Consider the following 17,611-nt stretch of genomic DNA (forward strand, 5'->3'; position numbering starts at 1 on the left):
ACGTGTCACTCTATTTTTAGACAACTGCTTTCTTATCAACAAAAATACGACTAACTGTATCTGCACTTTTTATGCTGCCTCGGCAAGTCCCACACGGATAACAACACCTCGCCCTCTTGCCTCTACTTCATACCTGGCTTGTACGTTCTCCTTTCATAACCACAACAGTTGACACTTTCAAACGCCAAGCCTCATTTCTCAAACACTGTCTTTATCACAGCCAACACCAAGCAAGCTCAGGCTCTTGGCTCTACATGGGATGCCTGCCCATGGACTCACCTGACGGTGTGAAGGTGGTGCTGACGGCGGAATAGTCGGTGCCTCCATCCCCTGACACCTTACAGCTGTAGGCTTGAACATTGTTGATGCCTGCTGTCTGGGTCAGAGTATTGCTGGACTGTGAGCTCTGGTCAGTGCCTCCAATGTTCCACACGTACGTCTCCGTTGACAGGCCAGTCGACGCCGTCACGCAAGTCAAGGTGAAAGAAGACGCATCCGTCACATCACCCGATGGACTGCTGGTGATGCTGGGCGTTTGGGGTACAACTGCACACAAATCAAAACCCACCTCATATTCACACCAACATACTCACATACGCGATACTCTCTCCAGCCGTCTTGAGGCCGTATCAAACATCGCCATCACAACACACATAACCGTCTACCACTTGCCTTCTTTAACCAAAACCCACCGACTACAAAGGAAATCAAACCGACATGGTTCTTTCCGCACACCAATGTCACCCTCTTCCAGTTTAAGCCAACATCAACACAAAACACAACACCAAATTATGCCAGTGTTTTCACACACTATCTAAAACGTCTTCGGGCACAGTGCCTAAAACACTAAAACCAACACTGTTTGAATACCACATCTTCGTCCTTGCCATAAGAGCCATGTAAAGGAAAACACGGACCAAGACTAGCCACTCGTACTCACCGGTCAGTGTCACACTGGTGCTGCTGATGTCCGACGTCACAGCGTTGAAGACCACTTTACACGTGTACACTTTGCCGTCGTCACTCATGCTGACGACCGGCGTGGTGTAAGTGCTGCTGCTGGCACCACTGACCGCGACTTCATCCGCGTACCATTCATAGCTGGCACCAGACAGAGGTGACGAAGCCGAAGAGCACGTCAGAGTCGTCGTGTCTCCGTCCGTCAAACTGGAAGTGCCACTGACAGTCGGCGTCTGTGCCTTCACTGAAACCAGACAAAAAGTGCACTTCCTTCGTTAACTTACCGTTCTTATACGTGTCACTCTATTTTTAGACAACTGCTTTCTTATCAACAAAAATACGACTAACTGTATCTGCACTTTTTATGCTGCCTCGGCAAGTCCCACACGGATAACAACACCTCGCCCTCTTGCCTCTACTTCATACCTGGCTTGTACGTTCTCCTTTCATAACCACAACAGTTGACACTTTCAAACGCCAAGCCTCATTTCTCAAACACTGTCTTTATCACAGCCAACACCAAGCAAGCTCAGGCTCTTGGCTCTACATGGGATGCCTGCCCATGGACTCACCTGACGGTGTGAAGGTGGTGCTGACGGCGGAATAGTCGGTGCCTCCATCCCCTGACACCTTACAGCTGTAGGCTTGAACATTGTTGATGCCTGCTGTCTGGGTCAGAGTATTGCTGGACTGTGAGCTCTGGTCAGTGCCTCCAATGTTCCACACGTACGTCTCCGTTGACAGGCCAGTCGACGCCGTCACGCAAGTCAAGGTGAAAGAAGACGCATCCGTCACATCACCCGATGGACTGCTGGTGATGCTGGGCGTTTGGGGTACAACTGCACACAAATCAAAACCCACCTCATATTCACACCAACATACTCACATACGCGATACTCTCTCCAGCCGTCTTGAGGCCGTATCAAACATCGCCATCACAACACACATAACCGTCTACCACTTGCCTTCTTTAACCAAAACCCACCGACTACAAAGGAAATCAAACCGACATGGTTCTTTCCGCACACCAATGTCACCCTCTTCCAGTTTAAGCCAACATCAACACAAAACACAACACCAAATTATGCCAGTGTTTTCACACACTATCTAAAACGTCTTCGGGCACAGTGCTTAAAACACTAAAACCAACACTGTTTGAATACCACGTCTTCGTCCTTGCCATAAGAACCATGTAAAGGAAAACACGGACCAAGACTAGCCACTCGTACTCACCGGTCAGTGTCACACTGGTGCTGCTGATGTCCGACGTCACAGCGTTGAAGACCACTTTACACGTGTACACTTTGCCGTCGTCACTCATGCTGACGACCGGCGTGGTGTAAGTGCTGCTGCTGGCACCACTGACCGCGATTCCATTCGCGTACCACTCATAGCTGGCGCCAGACAGAGGTGACGAAGCCGAAGAGCACGTCAGAGTCGTCGTGTCTCCGTCCGTCAAACTGGAAGTGCCACTGACAGTCGGCGTCTGTGCTTTCACTGAAACCAGACAAAAAGTGCACTTCCTTCGTTAACTTACCGTTCTTATACGTGTCACTCTATTTTTAGACAACTGCTTTCTTATCAACAAAAATACGACTAACTGTATCTGCACTTTTTATGCTGCCTCGGCAAGTCCCACACGGATAACAACACCTCGCCCTCTTGCCTCTACTTCATACCTGGCTTGTACGTTCTCCTTTCATAACCACAACAGTTGACACTTTCAAACGCCAAGCCTCATTTCTCAAACACTGTCTTTATCACAGCCAACACCAAGCAAGCTCAGGCTCTTGGCTCTACATGGGATGCCTGCCCATGGACTCACCTGACGGTGTGAAGGTGGTGCTGACGGCGGAATAGTCGGTGCCTCCATCCCCTGACACCTTACAGCTGTAGGCTTGAACATTGTTGATGCCTGCTGTCTGGGTCAGAGTATTGCTGGACTGTGAGCTCTGGTCAGTGCCTCCAATGTTCCACACGTACGTCTCCGTTGACAGGCCAGTCGACGCCGTCACGCAAGTCAAGGTGAAAGAAGACGCATCCGTCACATCACCCGATGGACTGCTGGTGATGCTGGGCGTTTGGGGTACAACTGCACACAAATCAAAACCCACCTCATATTCACACCAACATACTCACATACGCGATACTCTCTCCAGCCGTCTTGAGGCCGTATCAAACATCGCCATCACAACACACATAACCGTCTACCACTTGCCTTCTTTAACCAAAACCCACCGACTACAAAGGAAATCAAACCGACATGGTTCTTTCCGCACACCAATGTCACCCTCTTCCAGTTTAAGCCAACATCAACACAAAACACAACACCAAATTATGCCAGTGTTTTCACACACTATCTAAAACGTCTTCGGGCACAGTGCCTAAAACACTAAAACCAACACTGTTTGAATACCACATCTTCGTCCTTGCCATAAGAGCCATGTAAAGGAAAACACGGACCAAGACTAGCCACTCGTACTCACCGGTCAGTGTCACACTGGTGCTGCTGATGTCCGACGTCACAGCGTTGAAGACCACTTTACACGTGTACACTTTGCCGTCGTCACTCATGCTGAAGACCGGCGTGGTGTAAGTGCTGCTGCTGGCACCACTGACCGCGATTCCATTCGCGTACCACTCATAGCTGGCGCCAGACAGAGGTGACGAAGCCGAAGAGCACGTCAGAGTCGTCGTGTCTCCGTCCGTCAAACTGGAAGTGCCACTGACAGTCGGCGTCTGTGCCTTCACTGAAACCAGACAAAAAGTGCACTTCCTTCGTTAACTTACCGTTCTTATACGTGTCACTCTATTTTTAGACAACTGCTTTCTTATCAACAAAAATACGACTAACTGTATCTGCACTTTTTATGCTGCCTCGGCAAGTCCCACACGGATAACAACACCTCGCCCTCTTGCCTCTACTTCATACCTGGCTTGTACGTTCTCCTTTCATAACCACAACAGTTGACACTTTCAAACGCCAAGCCTCATTTCTCAAACACTGTCTTTATCACAGCCAACACCAAGCAAGCTCAGGCTCTTGGCTCTACATGGGATGCCTGCCCATGGACTCACCTGACGGTGTGAAGGTGGTGCTGACGGCGGAATAGTCGGTGCCTCCATCCCCTGACACCTTACAGCTGTAGGCTTGAACATTGTTGATGCCTGCTGTCTGGGTCAGAGTATTGCTGGACTGTGAGCTCTGGTCAGTGCCTCCAATGTTCCACACGTACGTCTCCGTTGACAGGCCAGTCGACGCCGTCACGCAAGTCAAGGTGAAAGAAGACGCATCCGTCACATCACCCGATGGACTGCTGGTGATGCTGGGCGTTTGGGGTACAACTGCACACAAATCAAAACCCACCTCATATTCACACCAACATACTCACATACGCGATACTCTCTCCAGCCGTCTTGAGGCCGTATCAAACATCGCCATCACAACACACATAACCGTCTACCACTTGCCTTCTTTAACCAAAGCCCACCGACTACAAAGGAAATCAAACCGACATGGTTCTTTCCGCACACCAATGTCACCCTCGTCCAGTTTAAGCCAACATCAACACAAAACACAACACCAAATTATGCCAGTGTTTTCACAAACTATCTAAAACGTCTTCGGGCACAGTGCCTAAAACACCAAAAACCAACACTGTTTGAATACCACATCTTCGTCCTTGCCATAAGAGCCATGTAAAGGAAAACACGGACCAAGACTAGCCACTCGTACTCACCGGTCAGTGTCACACTGGTGCTGCTGATGTCCGACGTCACAGCGTTGAAGACCACTTTACACGTGTACACTTTGCCGTCGTCACTCATGCTGACGACCGGCGTGGTGTAAGTGCTGCTGCTGGCACCACTGACCGCGATTCCATTCGCGTACCACTCATAGCTGGCCCCAGACAGAGGTGACGAAGCCGAAGAGCACGTCAGAGTCGTCGTGTCTCCGTCCGTCAAACTGGAAGTGCCACTGACAGTCGGCGTCTGTGCCTTCACTGAAACCAGACAAAAAGTGCACTTCCTTCGTTAACTTACCGTTCTTATACGTGTCACTCTATTTTTAGACAACTGCTTTCTTATCAACAAAAATACGACTAACTGTATCTGCACTTTTTATGCTGCCTCGGCAAGTCCCACACGGATAACAACACCTCGCCCTCTTGCCTCTACTTCATACCTGGCTTGTACGTTCTCCTTTCATAACCACAACAGTTGACACTTTCAAACGCCAAGCCTCATTTCTCAAACACTGTCTTTATCACAGCCAACACCAAGCAAGCTCAGGCTCTTGGCTCTACATGGGATGCCTGCCCATGGACTCACCTGACGGTGTGAAGGTGGTGCTGACGGCGGAATAGTCGGTGCCTCCATCCCCTGACACCTTACAGCTGTAGGCTTGAACATTGTTGATGCCTGCTGTCTGGGTCAGAGTATTGCTGGACTGTGAGCTCTGGTCAGTGCCTCCAATGTTCCACACGTACGTCTCCGTTGACAGGCCAGTCGACGCCGTCACGCAAGTCAAGGTGAAAGAAGACGCATCCGTCACATCACCCGATGGACTGCTGGTGATGCTGGGCGTTTGGGGTACAACTGCACACAAATCAAAACCCACCTCATATTCACACCAACATACTCACATACGCGATACTCTCTCCAGCCGTCTTGAGGCCGTATCAAACATCGCCATCACAACACACATAACCGTCTACCACTTGCCTTCTTTAACCAAAACCCACCGACTACAAAGGAAATCAAACCGACATGGTTCTTTCCGCACACCAATGTCACCCTCTTCCAGTTTAAGCCAACATCAACACAAAACACAACACCAAATTATGCCAGTGTTTTCACACACTATCTAAAACGTCTTCGGGCACAGTGCCTAAAACACTAAAACCAACACTGTTTGAATACCACATCTTCGTCCTTGCCATAAGAGCCATGTAAAGGAAAACACGGACCAAGACTAGCCACTCGTACTCACCGGTCAGTGTCACACTGGTGCTGCTGATGTCCGACGTCACAGCGTTGAAGACCACTTTACACGTGTACACTTTGCCGTCGTCACTCATGCTGAAGACCGGCGTGGTGTAAGTGCTGCTGCTGGCACCACTGACCGCGATTCCATTCGCGTACCACTCATAGCTGGCGCCAGACAGAGGTGACGAAGCCGAAGAGCACGTCAGAGTCGTCGTGTCTCCGTCCGTCAAACTGGAAGTGCCACTGACAGTCGGCGTCTGTGCCTTCACTGAAACCAGACAAAAAGTGCACTTCCTTCGTTAACTTACCGTTCTTATACGTGTCACTCTATTTTTAGACAACTGCTTTCTTATCAACAAAAATACGACTAACTGTATCTGCACTTTTTATGCTGCCTCGGCAAGTCCCACACGGATAACAACACCTCGCCCTCTTGCCTCTACTTCATACCTGGCTTGTACGTTCTCCTTTCATAACCACAACAGTTGACACTTTCAAACGCCAAGCCTCATTTCTCAAACACTGTCTTTATCACAGCCAACACCAAGCAAGCTCAGGCTCTTGGCTCTACATGGGATGCCTGCCCATGGACTCACCTGACGGTGTGAAGGTGGTGCTGACGGCGGAATAGTCGGTGCCTCCATCCCCTGACACCTTACAGCTGTAGGCTTGAACATTGTTGATGCCTGCTGTCTGGGTCAGAGTATTGCTGGACTGTGAGCTCTGGTCAGTGCCTCCAATGTTCCACACGTACGTCTCCGTTGACAGGCCAGTCGACGCCGTCACGCAAGTCAAGGTGAAAGAAGACGCATCCGTCACATCACCCGATGGACTGCTGGTGATGCTGGGCGTTTGGGGTACAACTGCACACAAATCAAAACCCACCTCATATTCACACCAACATACTCACATACGCGATACTCTCTCCAGCCGTCTTGAGGCCGTATCAAACATCGCCATCACAACACACATAACCGTCTACCACTTGCCTTCTTTAACCAAAACCCACCGACTACAAAGGAAATCAAACCGACATGGTTCTTTCCGCACACCAATGTCACCCTCTTCCAGTTTAAGCCAACATCAACACAAAACACAACACCAAATTATGCCAGTGTTTTCACACACTATCTAAAACGTCTTCGGGCACAGTGCCTAAAACACTAAAACCAACACTGTTTGAATACCACATCTTCGTCCTTGCCATAAGAGCCATGTAAAGGAAAACACGGACCAAGACTAGCCACTCGTACTCACCGGTCAGTGTCACACTGGTGCTGCTGATGTCCGACGTCACAGCGTTGAAGACCACTTTACACGTGTACACTTTGCCGTCGTCACTCATGCTGAAGACCGGCGTGGTGTAAGTGCTGCTGCTGGCACCACTGACCGCGATTCCATCCGCGTACCACTCATAGCTGGCGCCAGACAGAGGTGACGAAGCCGAAGAGCACGTCAGAGTCGTCGTGTCTCCGTCCGTCAAACTGGAAGTGCCACTGACAGTCGGCGTCTGTGCCTTCACTGAAACCAGACAAAAAGTGCACTTCCTTCGTTAACTTACCGTTCTTATACGTGTCACTCTATTTTCAGACAACTGCTTTCTTATCAACAAAAATACGACTAACTGTATCTGCACTTTTTATGCTGCCTCGGCAAGTCCCACACGGATAACAACACCTCGCCCTCTTGCCTCTACTTCATACCTGGCTTGTACGTTCTCCTTTCATAACCACAACAGTTGACACTTTCAAACGCCAAGCCTCATTTCTCAAACACTGTCTTTATCACAGCCAACACCAAGCAAGCTCAGGCTTTTGGCTCTACATGGGATGCCTGCCCATGCACTCACCTGACGGTGTGAAGGTGGTGCTGACGACGGAATAGTCGGTGCCTCCATCCCCTGACACCTTACAGCTGTAGGCTTGAACATTGTTGATGTCTGCTGTCTGGGTCAGAGTATTGCTGGACTGTGAGCTCTGGTCAGTGCCTCCAATGTTCCACACGTACGTCTCCGTTGACAGGCCAGTAGACGCCGTCACGCAAGTCAAGGTGAAAGAAGACGCATCCGTCACATCACCCGATGGACTGCTGGTGATGCTGGGCGTTTGGGGTACAACTGCACACAAATCAAAACCCACCTCATATTCACACCAACATACTCACATACGCGATACTCTCTCCAGCCGTCTTGAGGCCGTATCAAACATCGCCATCACAACACACATAACCGTCTACCACTTGCCTTCTTAAACCAAAGCCCACCGACTACAAAGGAAATCAAACCGACATGGTTCTTTCCGCACACCAATGTCACCCTCTTCCAGTTTAAGCCAACATCAACACAAAACACAACACCAAATTATGCCAGTGTTTTCACAAACTATCTAAAACGTCTTCGGGCACAGTGCCTAAAACACCAAAAACCAACACTGTTTGAATACCACATCTTCGTCCTTGCCATAAGAGCCATGTAAAGGAAAACACGGACCAAGACTAGCCACTCGTACTCACCGGTCAGTGTCACACTGGTGCTGCTGATGTCCGACGTCACAGCGTTGAAGACCACTTTACACGTGTACACTTTGCCGTCGTCACTCATGCTGACGACCGGCGTGGTGTAAGTGCTGCTGCTGGCACCACTGACCGCGATTCCATTCGCGTACCACTCATAGCTGGCCCCAGACAGAGGTGACGAAGCCGAAGAGCACGTCAGAGTCGTCGTGTCTCCGTCCGTCAAACTGGAAGTGCCACTGACAGTCGGCGTCTGTGCCTTCACTGAAACCAGACAAAAAGTGCACTTCCTTCGTTAACTTACCGTTCTTATACGTGTCACTCTATTTTCAGACAACTGCTTTCTTATCAACAAAAATACGACTAACTGTATCTGCACTTTTTATGCTGCCTCGGCAAGTCCCACACGGATAACAACACCTCGCCCTCTTGCCTCTACTTCATACCTGGCTTGTACGTTCTCCTTTCATAACCACAACAGTTGACACTTTCAAACGCCAAGCCTCATTTCTCAAACACTGTCTTTATCACAGCCAACACCAAGCAAGCTCAGGCTCTTGGCTCTACATGGGATGCCTGCCCATGCACTCACCTGACGGTGTGAAGGTGGTGCTGACGGCGGAATAGTCGGTGCCTCCATCCCCTGACACCTTACAGCTGTAGGCTTGAACATTGTTGATGTCTGCTGTCTGGGTCAGAGTATTGCTGGACTGTGAGCTCTGGTCAGTGCCTCCAATGTTCCACACGTACGTCTCCGTTGACAGGCCAGTCGACGCCGTCACGCAAGTCAAGGTGAAAGAAGACGCATCCGTCACATCACCCGATGGACTGCTGGTGATGCTGGGCGTTTGGGGTACAACTGCACACAAATCAAAACCCACCTCATATTCACACCAACATACTCACATACGCGATACTCTCTCCAGCCGTCTTGAGGCCGTATCAAACATCGCCATCACAACACACATAACCGTCTACCACTTGCCTTCTTTAACCAAAACCCACCGACTACAAAGGAAATCAAACCGACATGGTTCTTTCCGCACACCAATGTCACCCTCTTCCAGTTTAAGCCAACATCAACACAAAACACAACACCAAATTATGCCAGTGTTTTCACACACTATCTAAAACGTCTTCGGGCACAGTGCCTAAAACACTAAAACCAACACTGTTTGAATACCACATCTTCGTCCTTGCCATAAGAGCCATGTAAAGGAAAACACGGACCAAGACTAGCCACTCGTACTCACCGGTCAGTGTCACACTGGTGCTGCTGATGTCCGACGTCACAGCGTTGAAGACCACTTTACACGTGTACACTTTGCCGTCGTCACTCATGCTGACGACCGGCGTGGTGTAAGTGCTGCTGCTGGCACCACTGACCGCGATTCCATTCGCGTACCACTCATAGCTGGCGCCAGACAGAGGTGACGAAGCCGAAGAGCACGTCAGAGTCGTCGTGTCTCCGTCCGTCAAACTGGAAGTGCCACTGACAGTCGGCGTCTGTGCCTTCACTGAAACCAGACAAAAAGTGCACTTCCTTCGTTAACTTACCGTTCTTATACGTGTCACTCTATTTTTAGACAACTGCTTTCTTATCAACAAAAATACGAATAACTGTATCTGCACTTTTTATGCTGCCTCGGCAAGTCCCACACGGATAACAACACCTCGCCCTCTTGCCTCTACTTCATACCTGGCTTGTACGTTCTCCTTTCATAACCACAACAGTTGACACTTTCAAACGCCAAGCCTCATTTCTCAAACACTGTCTTTATCACAGCCAACACCAAGCAAGCTCAGGCTCTTGGCTCTACATGGGATGCCTGCCCATGGACTCACCTGACGGTGTGAAGGTGGTGCTGACGGCGGAATAGTCGGTGCCTCCATCCCCTGACACCTTACAGCTGTAGGCTTGAACATTGTTGATGCCTGCTGTCTGGGTCAGAGTATTGCTGGACTGTGAGCTCTGGTCAGTGCCTCCAATGTTCCACACGTACGTCTCCGTTGACAGGCCAGTCGACGCCGTCACGCAAGTCAAGGTGAAAGAAGACGCATCCGTCACATCACCCGATGGACTGCTGGTGATGCTGGGCGTTTGGGGTACAACTGCACACAAATCAAAACCCACCTCATATTCACACCAACATACTCACATACGCGATACTCTCTCCAGCCGTCTTGAGGCCGTATCAAACATCGCCATCACAACACACATAACCGTCTACCACTTGCCTTCTTTAACCAAAACCCACCGACTACAAAGGAAATCAAACCGACATGGTTCTTTCCGCACACCAATGTCACCCTCTTCCAGTTTAAGCCAACATCAACACAAAACACAACACCAAATTATGCCAGTGTTTTCACAAACTATCTAAAACGTCTTCGGGCACAGTGCCTAAAACACTAAAACCAACACTGTTTGAATACCACATCTTCGTCCTTGCCATAAGAGCCATGTAAAGGAAAACACGGACCAAGACTAGCCACTCGTACTCACCGGTCAGTGTCACACTGGTGCTGCTGATGTCCGACGTCACAGCGTTGAAGACCACTTTACACGTGTACACTTTGCCGTCGTCACTCATGCTGACGACCGGCGTGGTGTAAGTGCTGCTGCTGGCACCACTGACCGCGATTCCATTCGCGTACCACTCATAGCTGGCCCCAGACAGAGGTGACGAAGCCGAAGAGCACGTCAGAGTCGTCGTGTCTCCGTCCGTCAAACTGGAAGTGCCACTGACAGTCGGCGTCTGTGCCTTCACTGAAACCAGACAAAAAGTGCACTTCCTTCGTTAACTTACCGTTCTTATACGTGTCACTCTATTTTCAGACAACTGCTTTCTTATCAACAAAAATACGACTAACTGTATCTGCACTTTTTATGCTGCCTCGGCAAGTCCCACACGGATAACAACACCTCGCCCTCTTGCCTCTACTTCATACCTGGCTTGTATGTTCTCCTTTCATAACCACAACAGTTGACACTTTCAAACGCCAAGCCTCATTTCTCAAACACTGTCTTTATCACAGCCAACACCAAGCAAGCTCAGGCTCTTGGCTCTACATGGGATGCCTGCCCATGCACTCACCTGACGGTGTGAAGGTGGTGCTGACGGCGGAATAGTCGGTGCCTCCATCCCCTGACACCTTACAGCTGTAGGCTTGAACATTGTTGATGCCTGCTGTCTGGGTCAGAGTATTGCTGGACTGTGAGCTCTGGTCAGTGCCTCCAATGTTCCACACGTACGTCTCCGTTGACAGGCCAGTCGACGCCGTCACGCAAGTCAAGGTGAAAGAAGACGCATCCGTCACATCACCCGATGGACTGCTGGTGATGCTGGGCGTTTGGGGTACAACTGCACACAAATCAAAACCCACCTCATATTCACACCAACATACTCACATACGCGATACTCTCTCCAGCCGTCTTGAGGCCGTATCAAACATCGCCATCACAACACACATAACCGTCTACCACTTGCCTTCTTTAACCAAAACCCACCGACTACAAAGGAAATCAAACCGACATGGTTCTTTCCGCACACCAATGTCACCCTCTTCCAGTTTAAGCCAACATCAACACAAAACACAACACCAAATTATGCCAGTGTTTTCACACACTATCTAAAACGTCTTCGGGCACAGTGCCTAAAACACTAAAACCAACACTGTTTGAATACCACATCTTCGTCCTTGCCATAAGAGCCATGTAAAGGAAAACACGGCCCAAGACTAGCCACTCGTACTCACCGGTCAGTGTCACACTGGTGCTGCTGATGTCCGACGTCACAGCGTTGAAGACCACTTTACACGTGTACACTTTGCCGTCGTCACTCATGCTGACGACCGGCGTGGTGTAAGTGCTGCTGCTGGCACCATTGACCGCGATTTCATCCGCGTACCACTCATAGCTGGCGCCAGACAGAGGTGACGAAGCCGAAGAGCACGTCAGAGTCGTCGTGTCTCCGTCCGTCAAACTGGAAGTGCCACTGACAGTCGGCGTCTGTGCCTTCACTGAAACCAGACAAAAAGTGCACTTCCTTCGTTAACTTACCGTTCTTATACGTGTCACTCTATTTTCAGACAACTGCTTTCTTATCAACAAAAATACGACTAACTGTATCTGCACTTTTTATGCTGCCTCGGCAAGTCCCACACGGATAACAACACCTCGCCCTCTTGCCTCTACTTCATACCTGGCTTGTACGTTCTCCTTTCATAACCACAACAGTTGACACTTTCAAACGCCAAGCCTCATTTCTCAAACACTGTCTTTATCACAGCCAACACCAAGCAAGCTCAGGCTCTTGGCTCTACATGGGATGCCTGCCCATGGACTCACCTGACGGTGTGAAGGTGGTGCTGACGGCGGAATAGTCGGTGCCTCCATCCCCTGACACCTTACAGCTGTAGGCTTGAACATTGTTGATGCCTGCTGTCTGGGTCAGAGTATTGCTGGACTGTGAGCTCTGGTCAGTGCCTCCAATGTTCCACACGTACGTCTCCGTTGACAGGCCAGTCGACGCCGTCACGCAAGTCAAGGTGAAAGAAGACGCATCCGTCACATCACCCGATGGACTGCTGGTGATGCTGGGCGTTTGGGGTACAACTGCACACAAATCAAAACCCACCTCATATTCACACCAACATACTCACATACGCGATACTCTCTCCAGCCGTCTTGAGGCCGTATCAAACATCGCCATCACAACACACATAACCGTCTACCACTTGCCTTCTTTAACCAAAACCCACCGACTACAAAGGAAATCAAACCGACATGGTTCTTTCCGCACACCAATGTCACCCTCTTCCAGTTTAAGCCAACATCAACACAAAACACAACACCAAATTATGCCAGTGTTTTCACAAACTATCTAAAACGTCTTCGGGCACAGTGCCTAAAACACTAAAACCAACACTGTTTGAATACCACATCTTCGTCCTTGCCATAAGAGCCATGTAAAGGAAAACACGGACCAAGACTAGCCACTCGTACTCACCGGTCAGTGTCACACTGGTGCTGCTGATGTCCGACGTCACAGCGTTGAAGACCACTTTACACGTGTACACTTTGCCGTCGTCACTCATGCTGACGACCGGCGTGGTGTAAGTGCTGCTGCTGGCACCACTGACCGCGATTCCATTCGCGTACCACTCATAGCTGGCCCCAGACAGAGGTGACGAAGCCGAAGAGCACGTCAGAGTCGTCGTGTCTCCGTCCGTCAAACTGGAAGTGCCACTGACAGTCGGCGTCTGTGCCTTCACTGAAACCAGACAAAAAGTGCACTTCCTTCGTTAACTTACCGTTCTTATACGTGTCACTCTATTTTTAGACAACTGCTTTCTTATCAACAAAAATACGACTAACTGTATCTGCACTTTTTATGCTGCCTCGGCAAGTCCCACACGGATAACAACACCTCGCCCTCTTGCCTCTACTTCATACCTGGCTTGTACGTTCTCCTTTCAATACCACAACAGTTGACACTTTCAAACGCCAAGCCTCATTTCTCAAACACTGTCTTTATCACAGCCAACACCAAGCAAGCTCAGGCTCTTGGCTCTACATGGGATGCCTGCCCATGCACTCACCTGACGGTGTGAAGGTGGTGCTGACGGCGGAATAGTCGGTGCCTCCATCCCCTGACACCTTACAGCTGTAGGCTTGAACATTGTTGATGCCTGCTGTCTGGGTCAGAGTATTGCTGGACTGTGAGCTCTGGTCAGTGCCTCCAATGTTCCACACGTACGTCTCCGTTGACAGGCCAGTCGACGCCGTCACGCAAGTCAAGGTGAAAGAAGACGCATCCGTCACATCACCCGATGGACTGCTGGTGATGCTGGGCGTTTGGGGTACAACTGCACACAAATCAAAACCCACCTCATATTCACACCAACATACTCCCATACGCGATACTCTCTCCAGCCGTCTTGAGGCCGTATCAAACATCGCCATCACAACACACATAACCGTCTACCACTTGCCTTCTTTAACCAAAACCCACCGACTACAAAGGAAATCAAACCGACATGGTTCTTTCCGCACACCAATGTCACCCTCTTCCAGTTTAAGCCAACATCAACACAAAACACAACACCAAATTATGCCAGTGTTTTCACACACTATCTAAAACGTCTTCGGGCACAGTGCTTAAAACACTAAAACCAACACTGTTTGAATACCACGTCTTCGTCCTTGCCATAAGAACCATGTAAAGGAAAACACGGACCAAGACTAGCCACTCGTACTCACCGGTCAGTGTCACACTGGTGCTGCTGATGTCCGACGTCACAGCGTTGAAGACCACTTTACACGTGTACACTTTGCCGTCGTCACTCATGCTGACGACCGGCGTGGTGTAAGTGCTGCTGCTGGCACCACTGACCGCGATTCCATTCGCGTACCACTCATAGCTGGCGCCAGACAGAGGTGACGAAGCCGAAGAGCACGTCAGAGTCGTCGTGTCTCCGTCCGTCAAACTGGAAGTGCCACTGACAGTCGGCGTCTGTGCTTTCACTGAAACCAGACAAAAAGTGCACTTCCTTCGTTAACTTACCGTTCTTATACGTGTCACTCTATTTTTAGACAACTGCTTTCTTATCAACAAAAATACGACTAACTGTATCTGCACTTTTTATGCTGCCTCGGCAAGTCCCACACGGATAACAACACCTCGCCCTCTTGCCTCTACTTCATACCTGGCTTGTACGTTCTCCTTTCATAACCACAACAGTTGACACTTTCAAACGCCAAGCCTCATTTCTCAAACACTGTCTTTATCACAGCCAACACCAAGCAAGCTCAGGCTCTTGGCTCTACATGGGATGCCTGCCCATGGACTCACCTGACGGTGTGAAGGTGGTGCTGACGGCGGAATAGTCGGTGCCTCCATCCCCTGACACCTTACAGCTGTAGGCTTGAACATTGTTGATGCCTGCTGTCTGGGTCAGAGTATTGCTGGACTGTGAGCTCTGGTCAGTGCCTCCAATGTTCCACACGTACGTCTCCGTTGACAGGCCAGTCGACGCCGTCACGCAAGTCAAGGTGAAAGAAGACGCATCCGTCACATCACCCGATGGACTGCTGGTGATGCTGGGCGTTTGGGGTACAACTGCACACAAATCAAAACCCACCTCATATTCACACCAACATACTCACATACGCGATACTCTCTCCAGCCGTCTTGAGGCCGTATCAAACATCGCCATCACAACACACATAACCGTCTACCACTTGCCTTCTTTAACCAAAACCCACCGACTACAAAGGAAATCAAACCGACATGGTTCTTTCCGCACACCAATGTCACCCTCTTCCAGTTTAAGCCAACATCAACACAAAACACAACACCAAATTATGCCAGTGTTTTCACACACTATCTAAAACGTCTTCGGGCACAGTGCCTAAAACACTAAAACCAACACTGTTTGAATACCACATCTTCGTCCTTGCCATAAGAACCATGTAAAGGAAAACACGGACCAAGACTAGCCACTCGTACTCACCGGTCAGTGTCACACTGGTGCTGCTGATGTCCGACGTCACAGCGTTGAAGACCACTTTACACGTGTACACTTTGCCGTCGTCACTCATGCTGACGACCGGCGTGGTGTAAGTGCTGCTGCTGGCACCACTGACCGCGATTCCATTCGCGTACCACTCATAGCTGGCCCCAGACAGAGGTGACGAAGCCGAAGAGCACGTCAGAGTCGTCGTGTCTCCGTCCGTCAAACTGGAAGTGCCACTGACAGTCGGCGTCTGTGCCTTCACTGAAACCAGACAAAAAGTGCACTTCCTTCGTTAACTTACCGTTCTTATACGTGTCACTCTATTTTTAGACAACTGCTTTCTTATCAACAAAAATACGACTAACTGTATCTGCACTTTTTATGCTGCCTCGGCAAGTCCCACACGGATAACAACACCTCGCCCTCTTGCCTCTACTTCATACCTGGCTTGTACGTTCTCCTTTCATAACCACAACAGTTGACACTTTCAAACGCCAAGCCTCATTTCTCAAACACTGTCTTTATCACAGCCAACACCAAGCAAGCTCAGGCTCTTGGCTCTACATGGGATGCCTGCCCATGGACTCACCTGACGGTGTGAAGGTGGTGCTGACGGCGGAATAGTCGGTGCCTCCATCCCCTGACACCTTACAGCTGTAGGCTTGAACATTGTTGATGCCTGCTGTCTGGGTCAGAGTATTGCTGGACTGTGAGCTCTGGTCAGTGCCTCCAATGTTCCACACGTACGTCTCCGTTGACAGGCCAGTCGACGCCGTCACGCAAGTCAAGGTGAAAGAAGACGCATCCGTCACATCACCCGATGGACTGCTGGTGATGCTGGGCGTTTGGGGTACAACTGCACACAAATCAAAACCCACCTCATATTCACACCAACATACTCACATACGCGATACTCTCTCCAGCCGTCTTGAGGCCGTATCAAACATCGCCATCACAACACACATAACCGTCTACCACTTGCCTTCTTTAACCAAAACCCACCGACTACAAAGGAAATCAAACCGACATGGTTCTTTCCGCACACCAATGTCACCCTCTTCCAGTTTAAGCCAACATCAACACAAAACACAACACCAAATTATGCCAGTGTTTTCACAAACTATCTAAAACGTCTTCGGGCACAGTGCCTAAAACACTAAAACCAACACTGTTTGAATACCACATCTTCGTCCTTGCCATAAGAGCCATGTAAAGGAAAACACGGACCAAGACTAGCCACTCGTACTCACCGGTCAGTGTCACACTGGTGCTGCTGATGTCCGACGTCACAGCGTTGAAGACCACTTTACACGTGTACACTTTGCCGTCGTCACTCATGCTGACGACCGGCGTGGTGTAAGTGCTGCTGCTGGCACCACTGACCGCGATTCCATTCGCGTACCACTCATAACTGGCGCCAGACAGAGGTGACGAAGCCGAAGAGCACGTCAGAGTCGTCGTGTCTCCGTCCGTCAAACTGGAAGTGCCACTGACAGTCGGCGTCTGTGCCTTCACTGAAACCAGACAAAAAGTGCACTTCCTTCGTTAACTTACCGTTCTTATACGTGTCACTCTATTTTCAGACAACTGCTTTCTTATCAACAAAAATACGACTAACTGTATCTGCACT

The 17,611-nt window shown here is 49.8% G+C and overlaps 1 protein-coding gene across 1 annotated transcript in view; it reads right to left on the reverse strand.

Moving 5' to 3' along the window:
* Positions 1–17,611, reverse strand: part of LOC138953416 (serine-rich adhesin for platelets-like) — a 41,705-nt gene that overhangs the window by 20,075 nt on the left and 4,019 nt on the right. The window contains exons 8-35 of the mRNA XM_070325222.1: positions 17,232–17,495; positions 16,571–16,837; positions 15,979–16,242; positions 15,318–15,584; positions 14,726–14,989; positions 14,065–14,331; positions 13,473–13,736; positions 12,812–13,078; positions 12,220–12,483; positions 11,559–11,825; positions 10,967–11,230; positions 10,306–10,572; positions 9,714–9,977; positions 9,053–9,319; positions 8,461–8,724; positions 7,799–8,065; positions 7,207–7,470; positions 6,546–6,812; positions 5,954–6,217; positions 5,293–5,559; positions 4,701–4,964; positions 4,039–4,305; positions 3,447–3,710; positions 2,786–3,052; positions 2,194–2,457; positions 1,533–1,799; positions 941–1,204; positions 280–546 (exon numbers count right to left, since the gene is read on the reverse strand). Coding sequence (XP_070181323.1) covers positions 280–546; positions 941–1,204; positions 1,533–1,799; positions 2,194–2,457; positions 2,786–3,052; positions 3,447–3,710; positions 4,039–4,305; positions 4,701–4,964; positions 5,293–5,559; positions 5,954–6,217; positions 6,546–6,812; positions 7,207–7,470; positions 7,799–8,065; positions 8,461–8,724; positions 9,053–9,319; positions 9,714–9,977; positions 10,306–10,572; positions 10,967–11,230; positions 11,559–11,825; positions 12,220–12,483; positions 12,812–13,078; positions 13,473–13,736; positions 14,065–14,331; positions 14,726–14,989; positions 15,318–15,584; positions 15,979–16,242; positions 16,571–16,837; positions 17,232–17,495 — 7,434 coding nt within the window. The remainder of the gene's footprint in view (positions 1–279; positions 547–940; positions 1,205–1,532; positions 1,800–2,193; positions 2,458–2,785; positions 3,053–3,446; positions 3,711–4,038; positions 4,306–4,700; positions 4,965–5,292; positions 5,560–5,953; positions 6,218–6,545; positions 6,813–7,206; positions 7,471–7,798; positions 8,066–8,460; positions 8,725–9,052; positions 9,320–9,713; positions 9,978–10,305; positions 10,573–10,966; positions 11,231–11,558; positions 11,826–12,219; positions 12,484–12,811; positions 13,079–13,472; positions 13,737–14,064; positions 14,332–14,725; positions 14,990–15,317; positions 15,585–15,978; positions 16,243–16,570; positions 16,838–17,231; positions 17,496–17,611) is intronic.

This window comes from Littorina saxatilis, linkage group LG2 (genome assembly GCF_037325665.1).
Source record: "Littorina saxatilis isolate snail1 linkage group LG2, US_GU_Lsax_2.0, whole genome shotgun sequence".
In the NCBI taxonomy this organism is placed as follows: Eukaryota; Metazoa; Mollusca; class Gastropoda; order Littorinimorpha; family Littorinidae; genus Littorina; species Littorina saxatilis.